The sequence below is a fragment of the Phyllosticta capitalensis genome, assembly GCF_038381095.1.
Source record: "Phyllosticta capitalensis strain CBS 128856 chromosome Unknown BKA78scaffold_11, whole genome shotgun sequence".
Lineage (NCBI taxonomy): Eukaryota > Fungi > Ascomycota > Dothideomycetes > Botryosphaeriales > Phyllostictaceae > Phyllosticta > Phyllosticta capitalensis.
The window spans coordinates 1,077,254-1,094,476 of record NW_027117449.1 but is presented as its reverse complement, the minus strand read 5'-3'; the positions used below and the strand labels follow the sequence as shown (position 1 = coordinate 1,094,476).

Sequence of the window (17,223 nt, the reverse complement as noted above, 5' to 3'; positions counted from 1 at the left end):
AAGATCGCCTTTCAGTGTTGATATTTTTGGCCTCGCCGAGGACGTCAGATGGGATTGGGGCATTGAATACGTCAATGTGGGAAGGATCCATTGTTAGAGTTGATTTGTGTTTTCTGATTCCAAGAAGATTGAAATTTTTGTGGCTTCGAATGCTGCTAGAAGAACGAATCCTCCAGGGGCCATCGCTCGCTATATACTTCCTCCCCTCCACGAAGCAGTAAACACCCCGCAAGGACGCATCACGACTAGCAGTGCTGTAGGCGGGGGCCAAGCAACAGCAGGCGCACCTCCACACCTCACTGAAACGCGCTGCTCGCCGCAAATGACGTTTCGCGCCTCCCCTCTACACCAGGGCTCGCAACCTAATTGGGCGGCTAGTCGCAACGCGCATCGTACGAAGCGTCGCCGGACGCTTTTTCGCTGCAGTCTAGCTCGTCGGACTTATGCTCCCCACACAGCTAGCACTGCACTCCAGCCCAGCCAAGCTTCTAGATGTTGCTTAGCTTCGACTGTTTTGCTATTTTCGCTATAGGGGTTGACCTGTGGGGCGTTGGATCGTCCGGCTTGGCTGGGGGATAATCGCTGCCAAGAGTGATGATCGGGCCCTCATATTGCGTATGCGGAGAGTAATCATCGAGATGATACTCGCCTTGGTATTCTTGGGTGTTCACTGACGCGAGTACGGGTGTCGATCACCAATAGTGCTCTATAATGGCTGTTAATATTGTCGGTTCGTTCGAAGGGGTCCTTGAGTTCCAACCGACTATCCACGAATTCAATTCATCCACGTCGATCAGGCGGATGAAATGGCAATGTGTGATCGATAATTGCATGGCAGTCGTTTTCGCTCAGAGCTTGATTTGAGCCGAGAAGCGGCATCAACGGGAGTTGGACCGCATTGTTTTAGATGGAGCTCTTGAGCATGTTTGATCGGGAGATCTTCCATTCGACTCCCGTCGGCTGATTTTGACCTTCTTTTGGAGTCAAAGTTGAACAATCCGAGCGTGGCGAGAAGAAGAGGTGCATGCGCCATCTGAAAACCATTGTCAAGACCACTGCAATGATCTTTCTGTAACAGTTAAGACCAATGCTGGAATTGACCGGTCAGGAGAGCACAGACGATAGTTTTCAAACAAGCAACAATACTCTAGCGTACCAAGAGGACTGCGCACCGGATAAGCTCATTGTGAGTTTGCCAAGTGACTCCAGATCAACGAAGGCCATGTTGAAATAAACAGCCGATATCGTTCCGCATGGGTTCAATCAATTCCACAATTTCTACTCAAGTCATCTTGCACAATGCAGAGAGATCTCGATGAAAGGGTTTTTGAATCGTGCCTCGCTGTTGCAGTGTCTCATTCTGGGGGCTGGGGGCTTGGCGGAGCTGTGTACAGCTTGCGGGACAAAAAGTTGTGTGTGGTCTGGGTTCTCTAGGTATCAGGGTATCTTTCTTGATGAAGGACGTGTGCGAGAATTTGGTCTACCCATCATCCCCTATTCACGCCACATGTCTGACAGCGTCAAAAGGGTTAGAGAAGACCTTATTTCCCTTTTTTCTCTGGCTCTGCCTCCCGCTTTGGTCTAAGCATATGGTAGCACTGTACCAGATAGTCGCGCTCAAGGAAAAGTCTGGCGAAGCGTCAGCTCAGTTTCTTCGACAATAGGGGGCTCAACAATTACATCATGAGCGCAAACACGGCTGCAACACCCCCTGCTGGTACGAGCTGCCCAAGAATGCCATATTGAGGAAACAACCCATTCGTCATCTTAAGCAGAGGAGATACAGAAACTGCTGCTGCGATACTAGCTCCTTTTGGCAATGTAGCTAGGAAGTCAAAGTCCTGTGCCTAGTTAGCATAGCCAACACAAGGGTGTCCAAATGGCAACAGACTTCACCGTTACGTCCAAAATATTTTTTGATGAAACCCAGCCCCCACACGATTCGCAACGCCATATTGACGCAATTGGCAAATACAAGACCCTGAGCCCCCATCCTCAGCACCTGCAAAAACAGATACGCCGAGACCGCGAAGCCAGCGAAGAAGAAACTCATGTAGATCGACTGCGCGCCCAGCTCTGCGTTTGTGGCAACGGATGCGATGAATGCTTCAGTAACACCGTTCAAGGCCAGCAGGGGAATATAATAGCAGTACGTTGCGAGCGTTGCTCCAGCCCCAGTTTCGACCCACTTTGAACCTGCCACGACCTGGAGCAAGATGGGAGCCAGGGTAGGACCCAGTCCGCAAGCGGCGAGGGAAATGAGGTTGTAGAGGTGGAGGATCGTCTCGAGAGTCTGCTTCGCTTGTTTTGTGCCCTCTTTTGTGGGCTTCTGCGTCGATGGCTGCACGGCGCAAAGTTTGGAAAAAAGGTTTCTGCTCGCTTCTTCGATGGGCTGGAACAACATGCGGGCAATGAGGCCACCGTAATTGGATGCGAGAGCGAAGGCACCTTGATCACGAAGCGACGCCCATGCCGTTATGAGAATGGCGTCCCCTCGGGTAAGAATATATTTGATGCTTGATTGCACAAATAGACTGGCACTGAGTTTTAACAGCGGTACTTCATCGGATTGGCTGCATTTTGTTAGGCACGTTGGTCGTGGCAATGGACGTGATACACACCTCTTGTGCGGATACTTGGGAAGTAAGGAGAACTCCTCCTTCTTGGAGACGGGAATGACTTTGATCAAATAAACTGCAAGCAAGGCTACTGCATAAGCAAGCTGGCCGACAGCGAAGGGCGATGCTCCCGGATCGCATCCTATCTTGCTCGCCCACATTGCAAAGGCGCATGTGGCGAAACATCTGAAGATGGTTCCTGTACTTTCCGCAGAAGCTCTTATTTTGTACAACAGAAGCTGTTGCGTTGACGTAAAGGCTGGCTCGGTGAACAACTCAATGATGGTTGCGTAGGCGTAGATCCACAGGGACTGTCGGAAGTAGGCCACATCAGGAACTTGGGCACGAAGCCATACCCATGCAAGGATATGTGCAAGCGGTGTTCCAATCAGAATCGCCAGGTACGACAGGTTGATGACTGTCTGGATCCCAGTCGCTTGTCTTTGTAGCGCAACTCTCAAGCTCTCTCGGGAAAAGTAGACAACGGAGATGTTGAACAATTCGAGCTGGGCAGAGATTCCAAGCAGCTCAGGCGATAGATAGCGTAGCAAGACTTGGTTGACAGCAAATGTGAGGAATCGAGATCCAACTTGGAGGAGAATGAGAAAGGTTGCCCCTTTCGCAGACGCCGAGAGAACCGAAGACATGGTTGGAGACCGGCGGAACTTGTCGATGCTACCGTTCGAGAGAATCCATCTGTTTGCTGTTGATTTTGAATGCCAACTTCTTAGTCGGAGGTCTGGCTTGGTGGTGAATGCAAGAGAAGAGCGCTTTGTCTGTTTGAGGCCAGGTGGTTCCCCGTGGTCTGTGCGTTGATCTACGTCAGGGTTCTGTTTCTGCCCTGCGGTTGACAGAGACGACCAACGACTTCCTTCACCTCGCTCCTTCCTTCCAACACCAGAATCACTCAGGCATCATATCCAGTGCACTGCACTCATGCTATCGGCTGATGTTGATGTATGATGGCTCAGTATGGCAGGTCAAAATGAAGTCGACGGACTTTGGACTCCTCTTTTCTCTTTCCACATCCTCAGATATCCAACCCCATCCTAAAGACAAATGCAGCTTCAGGGGGATTCGTCTCCTTGATCAAGTCTATTCCTCTCGACTTTCCCTTTCATTGGAGCAGCAGAGAAATGTCGCTCTGGTGTGCTCCTTGATTCTCCGAGTGAACACAGTGATCAAGCCAGCCGTTTTTCTCTTTTCAGCCGTTTGTGGACAGAATTGGAAGGTCAGAACAAAGTAGGCCCGTCAACAGTAATCATTCACTAAAGGTCCTGGAATATCCATGGATGCCCGTAGGAGCAGGATCACATGTCCCTCTACCTACTCGATGAGACAACATCGCTCGGCAACAATGGCTCCGTGGAATCCAACCTACCACGGGACTCAAGAGATGACTTTGCATGCGATGGGATCGCTGCAGAATCCTCGCATCAGGGAAACCAACATTGCAAACGAGCATCCCGTGAAACACCAGGAGCACCGGAGCCCGGCCCGTCGGCCAGCGCGACGAACCGGACCCCAAATCGTTGGATTCGTAGACCGAGAGCACGCAAATGACTCGCGGAGCTAGAGAACAGGCCTGGCGCCTTCGATGTCATTGTTTCTCGGTGCGATTGTTTTACACCTTAATATGGCGCTTATTCGGGCAGAAGGCCGTGGCGATAATTGGTTGTAAAACCAGAAGTGCATGAAGACGACAACAACAGCAATTTTGCCGCACGGAATGCAATATATCACGGCCTCTGATGGCTCCCGGCAGCCTATATTCTTGGCAGTGCTGGGGAATCTTTTCATTTTGAATGTCATTTTCATTTCACTCAGGCAAGAATCACTAAAATGAAACTGAAGAGCGAAACTAACGAAAGCGAAGACTCTATTGTCGTATACGACACATTGGAGAAGCAGGCAAAGATGATTATTTCATCTTGGCGGCTTTCATTGTCGCAATTGGAATGAGTGTGCAAAGTATTGTCCACGTCACATATGGCACAGGGTCAGCGCCTTTGCATCTTGTCCCAAAAAATCTGCAATAACACCACTCAGAACGCACACTGAAACCATTCCACGCGAAAACTTTGTGACGATATATAAGCACTGGTACGCGTACCAGCTGGTCTACCCGTTGGCTCTGTGTCTCGTCAAGCAGAGCATTCTCGTTCTCTACCACCGTATCTTTGTCCACCAACGCATCAGAACTTGGATCAAAGTGGTGGCATACTTTGTTTTAATCGACACGATCATTACCGAGATTGTCAATGTGAGTGTCGTTCGAAATCATTCGAGACTCTGCTGCTAACGACAGCGGAAGATATTTGAGTGCTCGCACCCGTCACGGGCTTGGGACGTTGACGACTTTCCGAGAGGCTGTATCAACCTAGAAGCAGCCTACTTTGCACGGTCTGCCACCGCAATACTGACAGACTTTATCATTTTGTTGATGCCGTTGCCCATGCTGGCACGGCTGCAGATTCCAAAGCGAAGACGAGGTGAGCGGCAACATTTCTTTCGTCCTTTAAGCCTCACTGACTGACTTGGCTGCCAGCCGCCGTCATTGGCATGTTCCTAATAGGCAGCCTTTCTCTGTGCGCCTCAATCGCTCGTCTAATTGCCATATACAACTGGAGTGTGTCGAACGATCCGTCATACACCGCCATCTGGGTAAGTGCTAACATCCCGTATCCGCTGTCGGCACAGAAGCATTGCACACGGTCCTTGTGAATCCATTGCCTAATCCACGCGCCGCAGATCCTTCTCTGGAGCCACATTGAGGTGCAAGTCGCCATCTGCACCGCTTGCGCCATCACACTGCGTCCAATTTTCAGAAAGGTAACAGAGACGAGCGACACATCAGCGTCGCATTCCTCGCGTACCAGTCGGTCGACCAAAGAAAGCCAGACCGGCTTGACGGGCGGGATGACTTTGGCAACGCCAACTTTTGGAATGCTGTGGGAGGGACGACCGAGTTCTGTTGTTTTGAATGAGTGTGTCCTGAATGATTCAGTCGAGTCGGGAGAGTGTGCGAGTATTCAGTCTGAGCAGCGTGAAGTTGATGTGGGTGTTGTAGGTGACGACGTAGGAGCATCTGGAGGCGGAGAGAATTCGACTGGTTGACTTGGGATTTCAAGCCTCAGCATTCACAACCTCATTTCCAAAATGCATGGATGCAAGGCGTTGACAAAGGGCTATCAGAAGAAGTTAATCAAGAGTCATGGACTGCCAGTCTCGATTTTTTCAGACCATGCGCTACTCCTTCATCTCAACGTCAGAACTCCTCCTGCATCGTCTTTGCCAACGTCCACATATTCTCCATCTTTGCCCTGGTCAGCGCGTCCTTGGCATCGGTGTCCGTCTCACAAGTCCTGGCTCCCATCCATCTCGGGAACGCGCGCTGCTTCTCCTGACCTTCCCACACCAGTACACACTTATTACCACTCATGTCCTTGAGCTGACCCTTGTCGTCTGTCGCAGACAACCATGACTGCTCCGGCTCTCGATTCTCCTGGCGTTCGCTCGTGGGCGGAGCGTTCTCGGTCCACTTGATGCGGTGCAGCATCAGCTTTTTGTAGTTTTTGATCGAATGCGCACCGCCTTCGACGATGACGAGATTGAACTTTGGATGTAACACCGTGATGCCAGTCAGAGCATTCTGCTTGGCATTGATGTCAACTTGGTATCGGTGCTTGCCATAAGCCAGGCTGTCGATTTTGAACACGCAACAGGTTATTCCCTTGGCAGCATCACCGGCCTGCTGTTGTTCAAGCTTCTCGTGCCGTTGCTCCTTGGTCAGCGCACGCTCTTGGTTGGTAACTTCATGCTTTGTGGCTCGCTCAGCAATCTCGCGGTTGACGCGGGCTTCGACTGCAGTGGGATCTTTGACAGCTTGCTCGCCGAGAACACGCATGAGGTTGCTCTTCTTAACCTTGGGCGGAGGCGGTGGCTCCAGACCCAGGCGGATCTTGGCTTGTTGCTCCTTGTGTTCGGCCATGCGGCGTTGGCGGCGGAGTTTCGCTTGCTCCTTTGACGTAAGAGGCAGAGGCTTAGGTGCCGGCGCGTTCTTGTCCTGCGGCGGCTCGAGGAGAACGGGGTGCTGAATGTAGTGCGTGATAATTGTATCCGGGGTATCGATTTTGGCCTTCTGAAGATCGTATGCCATTCCGTCAACAAGACCCTCATCCCACCACTCGACATCTGGCGGAGCAGGTACGAGGAATGCCTTCTCGTTGTCTTCGTCCAGCCCAACCTTTTTCGCTTGCTCTGCAATCCTCTTTTTCATCTGCTCCAAGTGTTCCTGTCGCCTCAATGCATTGGCCTGTTGGATAAATTTGCCCTTCTGATTGAACACTAGCTGCTTCGACTTCCTTTCTCTTCCTGTCGGTGCACTCCCAATGTTCGGATCAAAGTAGGGATTCTTCCTCAGCTCCTCCATGTTTGGCCCACTCAAGTCCAACTGCTTCTTGTTCTGCTTGGAACCGGGAGATTCCGTCCTCCTATTTGCCATAGTCGTTGCGAATTTTGGGTGTATGGCCTTGCTCCCTTTTGCCCCGGCACCCTGGGCGGAATCACCCATCAGCGCTGGATGAAGCCCAATATTCAATCCACCGCGCGCTCTTGAGTTGTCTTCATCATGTTGAGGAGGTTGCCACGTAGGTGCAGATGGAGTTGGTGTAGAAGCCTTCTTCGTCGCAGCTGCCACACGAGCCTTCATGGCCTCGATTCTTGCTCTGGCAGCCTCGGCAGCGCTCTGCGGCGGCGCTGTCGGCGGGGGCGAAGGAACCGCACTCGGAGGAGCTGGTGACGGTGAAGCTGAAGAGCCATTTCTCTGAGCCTCTAGCTTTGCTCGGACTGCAGCAGCGCGTGCGCGAGCTTCAGCTACGGCCTTTGAGATGTCAGGCTTGCTGGAGCCTGTGGCCGGTGGAGCTGGTGAGGCGTTGTTCGATCTCGGTCGTTTGCTGTCGGCCTGAGAGACTCCATTTTCGGGGTATGGACGCTTTTCGACCATGGTGGGCGTGGAGGAACAAGGGCGAACCGTAGATGGAAGTTTTGGATCTTCGACGCGGAGGACGCGTGCAGTTGCTCGTCAGACCTCCGCCGCGGAGCCATCTCACCGCCTTCGGCCCGAACCACCAACGCACAGACACCGGCAGTATCTTTCGGAAAAACTGTGGGCCATGGTTGAAGCTGGCCCAAATTTTTGGTCAGAGGCGCGTCTTTTGCGCTCTGAACCTCCAAGCGCGATCCACTACGCGCTCCCTCTTCCTTCAACCCCAAATACCGAGCGCAAGATGCCCTCATCGCTCGGTATGAACATCGCGGAGCCCGTCTCGTCGTCCATTTCGGGCGTCGAGTTCGGGTTCCTCACTTCTGAAGAGATTCGCGCTCTCTCAGTCAAGAGGATCACAAACAGCGTCACATTCGACAATCTTTTGCATCCAACGCCGGGGGGATTATACGATGCTGCCCTTGGCGCTTTCCTCGATAATCCGTCAGTCATCTCCCCATTTCAAGCTTTATTCAGCTTTCATTTCACAGCAATAGCTTGTCTTGAGACAATGTGCTAACAAGTCCGCAGATGTTCAACATGCAATCTCAACACGCACAGCTGTCCAGGCCATTGCGGTCACATCGAACTTCCTGTCCCCGTCTATCACCCAACGTACATGGACCAACTGCTGCGCCTTGTTCGGGCCCAGTGTCTATACTGTCACGGCCTGAAAATGCCTAGGGTCCTCATCCACGAATATACGCTGAGACTGAAGTGCCTTCGCTATGGTCTTTTGGCTGCGGAGCGCGAAATTCACGAGATGAAATACGAATCGGAGAAGAAGGACTCGAAAGAGGAGGGCGAGGACGTGGACTCGGGCGACAGCGATGATGAGAAGAGCGGCATCATGCAGAAGCGGGAAGCGTTTTACAAGCAAGCTCTCAAGTCCATCGGTGGCAAGAAGAGATCCGAATGGTCGACAGAAAAGACAGAGGCCATTTCCGAGGCGCGAAGGCTCCTCATCAAGGAGTTCCTTTACGACATCAACAAGAACAGAAAGTGCGCAAATTGTGGCGGAATCAGCCCGTCTTTCAGAAAAGATCGCTACGTCAAGATTTTCAAAAAGGGCTTGAGCGTAAAGGACAAGTCAATCATGATTCAGAAGGGCTTGAAGATTTCGAACCCCCTTGTCGAGGAAGCGGAACGGCAAAAGAGGCGGCAGGCTCTGAAGGACAAGCACAAGGGAGACCCCATGGAGATGGACGAAGGAGTCGCAGACATGGGCGCCACGGAAATCGAAGATGAGGAAGATGGCGAGTCGATCGACGTTGACGAAGAAATCACCGACGGCATGGTCGCAGCAGAAGCGGCGACAGGGTCGTCCTCCAAAAAGGCCAAAGACGAAGGAGAGGGGCAATCCTATGTCACCACATCTGAAATCAAGGCCTATTTGGACCGGTTATTTGAGAAGGAGCAGGAGATTTTCAGTCTTGTCTACGGACCGCGGACTCGGGCCAAAAAGTCTGGAAAAATGACTGCCGACATGTTCTTCATCAAGACCCTCGTTGTGCCACCGACCAAGTATCGTCCAGAGGCCAAGACCGGGCAAAGCGACATCGCCGAGGCGCAACAGAACAGCCTCTACAGAAACATTTTGACAGTCTGCCAGGATGTAGGCGTGATCATCAACGAGATCAAGAAAGGCACCTCCGAGACTGGCCGCGCGCCTAGAACCTACAGCGACCTTCAGAACAACATCGTAGCCTTGCAGGACGCAGTCAACTCCCTTATCGACCGTGACCGCAATCCTATTCAAGGAGCCGCTGGAAAGAAGAATGAGGATGGCATCAAGCAAAAGCTGGAGAAGAAGGAGGGTCTTTTCCGCAAGAACATGATGGGAAAACGTGTCAACTTTGCGGCCCGTAGTGTCATTTCCCCAGACCCCAACATCGAGACCAACGAGATTGGTGTTCCCCCGGTCTTTGCTATGAAGCTGACTTATCCCGAGCCGGTTACCAGTCACAACTTTCACGAATTGAAGGAAGCTGTCCTAAACGGACCTTTCAAGTGGCCTGGTGCCGCAGCGATCGAGAATGAAGATGGATCCGTCATCAATCTCGAGCGCAAGACCTACGATGAACGAACCGCTCTTGGAAACCAACTCCTCGCACCGTCCAACACCAGGGTCAATGGCGCAAGAAACAAAAAGGTTTACCGTCATCTGAACAACGGCGATGTCGTCATCATGAACCGTCAGCCTACGCTCCACAAGCCTTCCATGATGTGTCACCGAGCCAGGGTTCTTCCAGGAGAAAAGACAATCCGCATGCACTACGCCAACTGCAACACGTACAACGCCGACTTTGACGGAGATGAGATGAACATGCACTTCCCGCAAAACGAGCTCGCGCGGGCCGAGGCTGCCATGATTGCAGACACGGACCACCAATACCTTTCCTCCACTGCAGGTGCACCATTGCGTGGTCTTATCCAGGATCACATTTCCATGGGTGTATCTCTGACCAACAAAGACACCTTTTTCAACCGTGAAGACTACCATCAGTTGCTGTATGCTTGCTTGAGGCCCGAGGCCGAACACACCGTCGAATGCCGTAGACTCCGGACCGTCCCGCCGGCCATCCTGAGACCAAAGCCACTGTGGACAGGAAAGCAACTGATCACAACTGTGCTCAAGAACATCCAACCAGACGCAGGCACCGGTCTGACGCTGCACTCCAAATCTTCAACAGCTGCAGACCGGTGGGGCAAGGGCTCTGAGGAACAGAATGTTTTGTTCAAGGATGGTGAGCTTCTCATCGGTATCATGGACAAGAAGCAAATTGGTCCTTCCGGTGGAGGTTTGGTGAACGCCGTGTACGAGGCTTACGGCCATTCGGCTGCTGGAAAACTTTTGAGTGCACTGGGCCGAATGCTGACCAAGCTGCTGCACATGAGGGCATTTTCTTGCGGTGTCGAGGACCTTGTGCTGACCGCAGAAGGCGAGAAGAGGCGTCGAAAGATCCTCCTGGGGGCTGAGAAGGTCGGTCTCGATGTCGCCTCCAAGTATGTTTCGTTGGAAACAAGCAAACCTTCGTCGTCCAACCCAGAGCTGCTGAAGCGAATGGAGGCTGTTCTGCGCGACGACTCGAAGCAGCACGGCCTCGATCAACTTACCAACCAAGCCACTGCCGCGCTTTCCTCTGAGGTCACCAAAGCTTGTCTTCCAGATGGTCTGATCAAGCCGTTCCCGAAGAACCAGATGCAGGCCATGACTGGTTCTGGTGCCAAGGGTTCCCAGGTCAACGCCAACCTCATCTCTTGCAATCTTGGTCAGCAGGTTTTGGAAGGACGTCGTGTACCCATCATGGTCAGTGGAAAGACCTTGCCCTGCTTCAAGCCCTTCGAGTCTAGTGTAAGGGCCGGTGGTTACATCGTCGACCGCTTCTTGACGGGTATTCGCCCTCAAGAGTACTACTTTCACACCATGGCCGGTCGTGAGGGTTTGATCGATACCGCCGTCAAGACTTCTCGCTCTGGTTATCTGCAGCGCTGTGTCATCAAGGGCATGGAAGGTTTGAAGGTCGAGTACGACACATCTGTTCGTGATTCAGATGGCAGCATTGTCCAGTTCTTGTACGGTGAAGATGGTATTGATCCTACCAAGGAGAAGTACATGAACGATTTCAAGTTCACTGCAGAAAACTTCACGTCAGTCGTCAACAACATGAAAATGGCGGGTAACATGGGAGCACTTATGAGCCCAGAAGCCAGCGAGTGGAACAAGACGGCCACGAAGTTATACAAGAAGACAAAGAACTTGGCTGCCATGGATCCTGCCACCTCGGTATTCGCTCCATCAAGACATGCCGGCGCTACTTCAGAGAAATTCTACCAGGCGAAGAAGAAGGTGAGAAAGACCGTACTCAAGAATATGGACGGTTGCTGACAAAGCCATAGTACATTGACAACAACCCCGACAAGCTGATCACCAGTAAGAAGCAAAAGGTCGATACTCCCAACGCCATCGCCCGCAAGACCTTCGAACTTGCACTCGACGGAAAGTACCTCAAGTCGATTGTCGAGCCCGGAGAAGCTGTTGGTGTCGTCGCTGGACAGTCCGTCGGTGAGCCATCCACCCAAATGACGCTCAACACTTTCCACTTGGCTGGTCACTCGGCAAAGAACGTCACGCTCGGTATCCCACGTCTCCGTGAAATCGTCATGACTGCCAGCGCAAAGATTGGTACGCCTTCAATGACCTTGTACCTCAACCCCGAGCTCAGCAAGGAGCACGGCGAGAGGTTCGCCAAGGGAATCAGCAGGCTCAGCCTTGCTGAGATCATCGACGAGGTTACGGTCAACGAGATGGTTGGCAAGGGCATCGGCTACCAGACGGCCAAGATTTACAAGATTCGCCTCAACCTGTTCCCGTCTGAAGAGTACTGCAAGGAGTACGCCATCGATGTCAAGGACGTCGAGAAGACGATTGAACGCAAATTCCTCCCCAGACTGCAAAAGATCATCCGCGCCGAGCTCAAGAAGAAGGGTGAGGAAAAGACCCTCAAGGCCGCTGCCAAGACCGACGCCCTGCCCGACATTGGACAGTCTGCTGGTGTCATTGAGCAGCAACAGGCTCGTCCAGACGAGGGTGGAAAACGCAAGGACGATGACGATGATGACGACGACGACGATGATGGCGACGCGACCAACTCGAAGCAAAGGGCCAACCGCTCGGAGAATGCTTCGTACGAAAAGCCCGACGACGCCGAAGAGGCGATCGCCAAGCAAGCTCGCCAGAGGGATGCCACTCCCGAAGACGATGATGCGCTGCCGAACCGGTCGAGGAGTGTCAGCGAATCTGGAGACGACTCGGAGTCCGACTCGGAGGACGAGGGCGCGAAGAAGAAGACGAGCAAGGCGGCCGCGGCCGAGAGGGAGTCGCGCATCAAGGAGCGAGTCCAGGACGTTGCGTCGTTCAAGTTTGACGACGAGCACGCGCAATGGTGCGAATTCGTCTTCGAGTACGACGTTTCGACGGCCAAGCTGCTCATGCTGCACCTGGTCGAGTCGGCCTGCCACGACGCGGTCATCCAATCGTGCGGCCAGCACATCAACGGCTGCCTCGCAACCACGGAGAAGGTCGACGGCAAAGACACCAACATCATCCTGACCGAGGGCGTCGACCTGCCGGCCATGTGGGACTACCAGGACGTCATTGAGCCGCACAAGCTCTTCACCAACGACATTGTCGCTGTGCTCAAGCACTACGGCGTCGAAGCCGCGCGTGCCACCATTGTGCGCGAGATGAACGCCGTCTTCGGCGGTCACGGTATCTCGGTCGACAACCGCCATCTCAACCTCATCGCCGACACGATGACGCGCGGCGGTGGCTACACGGCCTTCAACCGCATGGGCATGACGAGCAACCCGTCGCCCTTCATGAAGATGAGCTTCGAGACCACCGTCGGCTTCCTCAAGGACGCCGTCATGCAGGAGGACGAGGATCTCCTCGAGAACCCCTCGGCGCGCATCGTCATGGGCAAGCTGAGCAAGGTCGGTACGGGTTCGTTTGACGTCCTCATGCCGGTTGCTTGATTGAGCGCAGCATCGGCGGAGGTAGGGTGGAACCAACAAAAGTAGGGGAGCCGATGGTGGAAAAGTTGCGCTCGAGTGCACGCACGCTTGAGCTGGCGTTGTCAAATGGATTGAATGCACTGGTTTGTTTCCGCATGGTCAGGGGTTAGGAGCTACGTCTTCTTGTTTGTCGATTAGTTCTTCCTTTTGAATTCCTTTCCTCCTTTTTTCCCATACTGTATGTACGTAGGATATACTTAAGGTAGATACGCGACGAACAGACAAAAATTGCTGTTTCCAATCCTTCCGTCCCTGCGTCTCTGCCATGTGTCCACACCCCTGATTTTCAAGCGCCAGCTAGCCATGAACCAGCCAGCCTAATTCACATGTCCAGCAGGCATATCCGTACCTCTACCTCGCACGCACGTGGGAAACTCGCACCGTCCGTCTGTTATGCATCTCATCAAGGACTAACAATGACGGACGAGGCTACGACGGACGAGGCTCTCCCCTGCCAACAATGCGCACCCACCCACACCCACACCACCAAGAGCGAACTCAATTAGTGCGGGCGGAAACGCCACATTCCGCTCGTGTTCGTGTCCGTCTCCGTGTTCCACTACTCACTCTCCTCCTCCTCCGCCCTTACGCGCTAAGTAACTCGCGTGCTCTCGTCCCGTCCCGTCTTGTCTTGTCATTGTCTCGCCTACCCACGTTCCCCTTCATGCTCCCCGCCGTCTAGGTGCCTCGCCCTCTTTTTTTTTTCTGGCAAGTTTCTCCGCCGTTCGGCCATCTCGATTCTCCGCTTGGCCGTACGCTTGGCCGCGGGTACGACCGGCGGAGTTTGGCCTGGGCTCCGAGCTCCGGCCAGGCAAACCTGGGAGGGGGACCAATGAAACCACAGGCAGCAGCAATCTGGAAACAAAAAAATTTTGTTAGAAAGAGTAGCCGTGACTTGAGACAAAAGGCTCGATGATCATTGGTAATATCGAGGGCGTAAAAAAGGGAGAAATAATCTTGATTTGAGGATAAAGGGTCGATGACGGTTGGATGCATGAGAATATTGATCAAAGTGATGATTGGATGAAAAATTTACATTTTTTGAATTCCGTCAGACGCAAAGTAAGACTCCCGACTGGCTATCCTACAGTACACTACCTGGCACGACAAAGCTCCCCTTCTACTGGTATACCAAAATCGAAAAAGCAGGGCGAGGTGGAAGACAAAACACGCGGGCTTATTGTTATACGGCGCGCCCCTCGCTCCCCAGCTGCTGTCAACAACCGCTGAAATCGCCAAACATGAAGCGCGGATGAAAAGGTTTTTGGAGAAGGGAAGAATGGGCGGAAGGAGAAGGAAAGATCGGATCCCCAGGACTTGACGGAAGTAATGGAGCAAGAAAGTGGTCAATGTCACAGACGATGATGGTGGTGGGTGGAAGTTGACGAGGAGGGTGGAGGAGGCGTGTGCGTGTGCGCCGTCGAAGAAGAGGGAAGCATCGACGCCGGCGGCTCCACTCTGGTCAAGGCTGACAATGGAATAATTGGGGCTGGCACTGGCGGTGCTGCAGCCGCTGAAGAAGTAGCAGCAGCGGTAGCGGCGGCGGCGGCGGCGGCAGCAGCAGCCTCATCTGGCGTCCCAACTCCTCCGGCTGCAGTGCCGTCTCTTAAAAACCCTAGCTCTTGCATGGGCTGCTCGGCATACGGCCGCCAGTCCACCGGGAGCTTCGCGTACGCAACTTGGACAATGCCCTTCGCCCAACCCTTGCCCCACCAGTAGCCGTCGAGCTCTTTGAGGATGGAGCTATAGTGCGCGAGAATGAGTAGGGCCTGGGGGCGTGATTCCTTAAGGCACTCGACGTAGCGTTCGGGGACGATTGACGGCCAGATCAGAATCGACGTGACAGAATCCTGGTTGGGCTGGCCGTATAGAATAGCGGTGCATTTCCGGAGGTGCTCGAGGGCGTCCGAGTACGCGCGCAGGTCGGCTGCCGCGCTCGGCGGATGCTGCACGAGCACCAGGTCGCGCAGGGTAGCGAAGCGTGGCTGGAGCGCGGCGGGCAGAGGTGGTTCGTCGACGTAGATGGACGGATCGAGAATGACGCGGAACGGTGTCTCGCAAATCCATTCGTAGACGCGGCCGTTGCCGGTATGTAAAATCGAGGGGAGTCCGCGGATTAGGCGCAGCCATTCGGACGGGTCGTCGAACGTGATGGTCGAGATGGCCTCTTCATCGGCCGAGTCGAGCTTGTGAGTGGAGCCCAGGACAAACATGCAGAGGAAACAGCTGAAGACAACGAGGCTTTCGCAATTTTCGCGCGTGATGTTGGAGAGGCGCTCACGGAAGCAGCCGAGAGCTCCGTTCAAATACCGCGTCCCCACCGTGGCCAGATGGGCTCGTCTTGAGGGACACGTGTGGGCCTTGTGAATGGCGCCCATGGCCAAAAGACCACGCATCAAGGGAGGATCGTGAAAGCCCAGTTTGGGGGCGTAGCGCTGCCATAGTTCGCATATTGGGGGTCGCGCGGTAAAGGTTTGGCTTGTGTAGCAAGTGTAGTGGTGGAGAAGTTCCATGTCTTCGGTGGTAAAGCAGGCCAAACTGTTTGGAGATTCATATCTGGAGGCCGGGGATGGAGCCAAATTGGGCGGCGATTGGTTTGCTGTTTGGGAAGCCCCGGATGATGATGGACCGGAGTGTGTGACATTGTTGTAGGGGAGATTTGGTACGCTGAACTGGAGACTGCATACTGTTGAGCGCTTTAGACAGTTGCTGCATGTCGGCTTGACTTCATCGCACTAGTAGACGGATTAGTTGACGCGCTGGTGTTGAAAATAGGCGATGGGTGCGTGAGGACGCAGGGGGGGAGGATTTAAGGGGCAAAAAAGAGAACGAGGGTCGCGTCGTCACGAAAATCAAAGAAAAGAGTCGTCATTGATCAATGGCAAAGGTCAAAGGCGCGTAAAGGGCGCAGAAAAGGACGTGATGACATTTCGCGCCCCGGCACGTGAGAGAGTCAGGGCGACGGGAGAGAGCGGCGGACGCGAAGAGAAGTGCCATAGCGGGTGGAAGATAGCAAAAAGACGGGGCGCGGCAAGGCGACGATGGATCAGCGTACCTTGACTCTGCGCTGCTTGCATTGGGTGCATCCGGTGCGGGTCTTCTTATGAGTTCGTCTGCTGGCAGGCTTCTTGGCCTGAGGTTCGGCGGACATGTCGGTTCGGCGCGGACTCGAGCGACCTGCCGACTTTCAGAGCCACAATCATAGCGAGGCGACTGGGCGCAAGCGTAGGAGGAGAGAGGGCTGAGGACGAGGATTTTGAACCCTGGCCTGGCAGGTGGTTGGCTCCAGGACGTGTTGTTTCGCGTGGGTACGTACTTGCGCAGCGACAAAAGCAACCCCTGCCACTCGACTGCTGCCGCCGCCTAATGTGCCGTGCGCTTGGACTCTGGAGAGCAGTCTGGACAGACATGTGATGGTACTCTAGTTAATGGTCCTCTGGGCCTCTTGAATTGTCCGGTTTGCAGGGCTTCCGTCCTTTGTGCACAGTTTCCGGAACGCGGCCACATCCGAGCCCGGCCGAGTTTGATACATTGTGGATTGAGCATAAATGTGTTGGTCGTCTTCTTTCTGGAAGGATATAGGGCTCAAGTAGATCAGATCGGATCTCGGCCGAGCCGCCCTGAGCCTGCATGCAAACATTTAGTTAACCACCACTTGCACATTTGGTCAGTTAGGAAATGTGCCAAGCGGGAGCTCCCTGCTTGTAGGGAGGTGTTCCTGGACGTTGCAGCTGTCTGTCAGAAGAGAGGTCGTGGTGCGGGCCGGTCGCTTAGGTAGTCGGGCGGCCAAGGAAGGCCGGCCATGTCGTGCCTCGCTGCCGTGCTTTCAGTTCGATCCTCCATCTTCAGCCCTGCCGAGTGCAGTCAGCCAGTGCAGGTGGCTCAGTCCGTTCCTTACATCCCTTTTTGTTGACCTTCTACCCTTTTTGGAACATCATCTCTCTCACGTGCTCGCTGCGCCTTGTTGCCTCAAAACTGCCCCCA

The 17,223-nt window shown here is 53.7% G+C and overlaps 6 protein-coding genes across 6 annotated transcripts; 3 read left to right on the top strand and 3 right to left on the bottom strand.

The window, feature by feature from the left end:
* The first annotated feature begins 1,174 nt into the window (after positions 1-1,174).
* BKA78DRAFT_43003 (uncharacterized protein) lies at positions 1,175-1,635 on the top strand. Its single transcript, XM_066893170.1, has one exon. It carries the CDS (start codon positions 1,316-1,318, stop codon positions 1,583-1,585), a length of 270 nt encoding a protein of 89 aa, XP_066739854.1. The 5' UTR covers positions 1,175-1,315; the 3' UTR covers positions 1,586-1,635.
* A 41-nt stretch (positions 1,636-1,676) lies between these two features.
* On the bottom strand, positions 1,677-3,265 carry BKA78DRAFT_299483 (Rft protein-domain-containing protein; the record flags this gene model as incomplete). The annotated part of the gene is made up of 3 exons (XM_066887059.1): positions 1,677-1,841; positions 1,892-2,573; positions 2,622-3,265. The coding sequence occupies 3 exons, from the start codon at positions 3,263-3,265 to the stop codon at positions 1,677-1,679; spliced, it is 1,491 nt and encodes a 496-aa protein (XP_066739853.1).
* Positions 3,266-4,576: 1,311 nt separating this feature from the next.
* BKA78DRAFT_356630 (uncharacterized protein) lies at positions 4,577-5,605 on the top strand (the record flags this gene model as incomplete). The annotated part of the gene is made up of 5 exons (XM_066892090.1): positions 4,577-4,617; positions 4,668-4,881; positions 4,933-5,110; positions 5,167-5,282; positions 5,447-5,605. 5 exons carry the CDS (start codon positions 4,577-4,579, stop codon positions 5,603-5,605), a joined length of 708 nt encoding a protein of 235 aa, XP_066739852.1.
* A 299-nt stretch (positions 5,606-5,904) lies between these two features.
* On the bottom strand, positions 5,905-7,554 carry BKA78DRAFT_239690 (pre-mRNA processing factor 3-domain-containing protein; the record flags this gene model as incomplete). Its single annotated transcript, XM_066883902.1, has 1 exon — positions 5,905-7,554. A coding segment is annotated over one exon (1,650 nt), but the record flags the coding sequence as incomplete, so codon positions are not given.
* Positions 7,555-7,811: 257 nt separating this feature from the next.
* BKA78DRAFT_347061 (putative DNA-directed RNA polymerase I subunit) lies at positions 7,812-13,481 on the top strand. The gene is made up of 3 exons (XM_066890552.1): positions 7,812-8,106; positions 8,194-11,512; positions 11,563-13,481. Exons 1-3 carry the CDS (start codon positions 7,907-7,909, stop codon positions 13,198-13,200), a joined length of 5,157 nt encoding a protein of 1,718 aa, XP_066739850.1. The 5' UTR covers positions 7,812-7,906; the 3' UTR covers positions 13,201-13,481.
* Positions 13,482-14,183: 702 nt separating this feature from the next.
* Positions 14,184-16,765, bottom strand: BKA78DRAFT_325372 (uncharacterized protein). The gene is made up of 2 exons (XM_066889355.1): positions 16,295-16,765; positions 14,184-15,974 (listed from the first exon to the last, which is right to left on the bottom strand). Exons 1-2 carry the CDS (start codon positions 16,388-16,390, stop codon positions 14,592-14,594), a joined length of 1,479 nt encoding a protein of 492 aa, XP_066739849.1. The 5' UTR covers positions 16,391-16,765; the 3' UTR covers positions 14,184-14,591.
* Between the last annotated feature and the right edge of the window lie 458 nt (positions 16,766-17,223).

Excerpts from the sequence above, each read along its gene's own strand:
- BKA78DRAFT_43003 (XM_066893170.1), top strand. The coding sequence starts at position 1,316 with ATGAAAGGGTTTTTGAATCGTGCCTCGCTGTTGCAGTGTCTCATTCTG.
- BKA78DRAFT_347061 (XM_066890552.1), top strand. The coding sequence starts at position 7,907 with ATGCCCTCATCGCTCGGTATGAACATCGCGGAGCCCGTCTCGTCGTCC. Across the intron at positions 8,107-8,193 it reads GGCGCTTTCCTCGATAATCC|ATGTTCAACATGCAATCTCA; the intron begins GTCAGTCATCTC and ends ACAAGTCCGCAG. Across the intron at positions 11,513-11,562 it reads TCTACCAGGCGAAGAAGAAG|TACATTGACAACAACCCCGA; the intron begins GTGAGAAAGACC and ends ACAAAGCCATAG.
- BKA78DRAFT_325372 (XM_066889355.1), bottom strand. The coding sequence starts at position 16,390 with ATGTCCGCCGAACCTCAGGCCAAGAAGCCTGCCAGCAGACGAACTCAT. Across the intron at positions 15,975-16,294 it reads GCAAGCAGCGCAGAGTCAAG|TGCGATGAAGTCAAGCCGAC; the intron begins GTACGCTGATCC and ends TCCGTCTACTAG.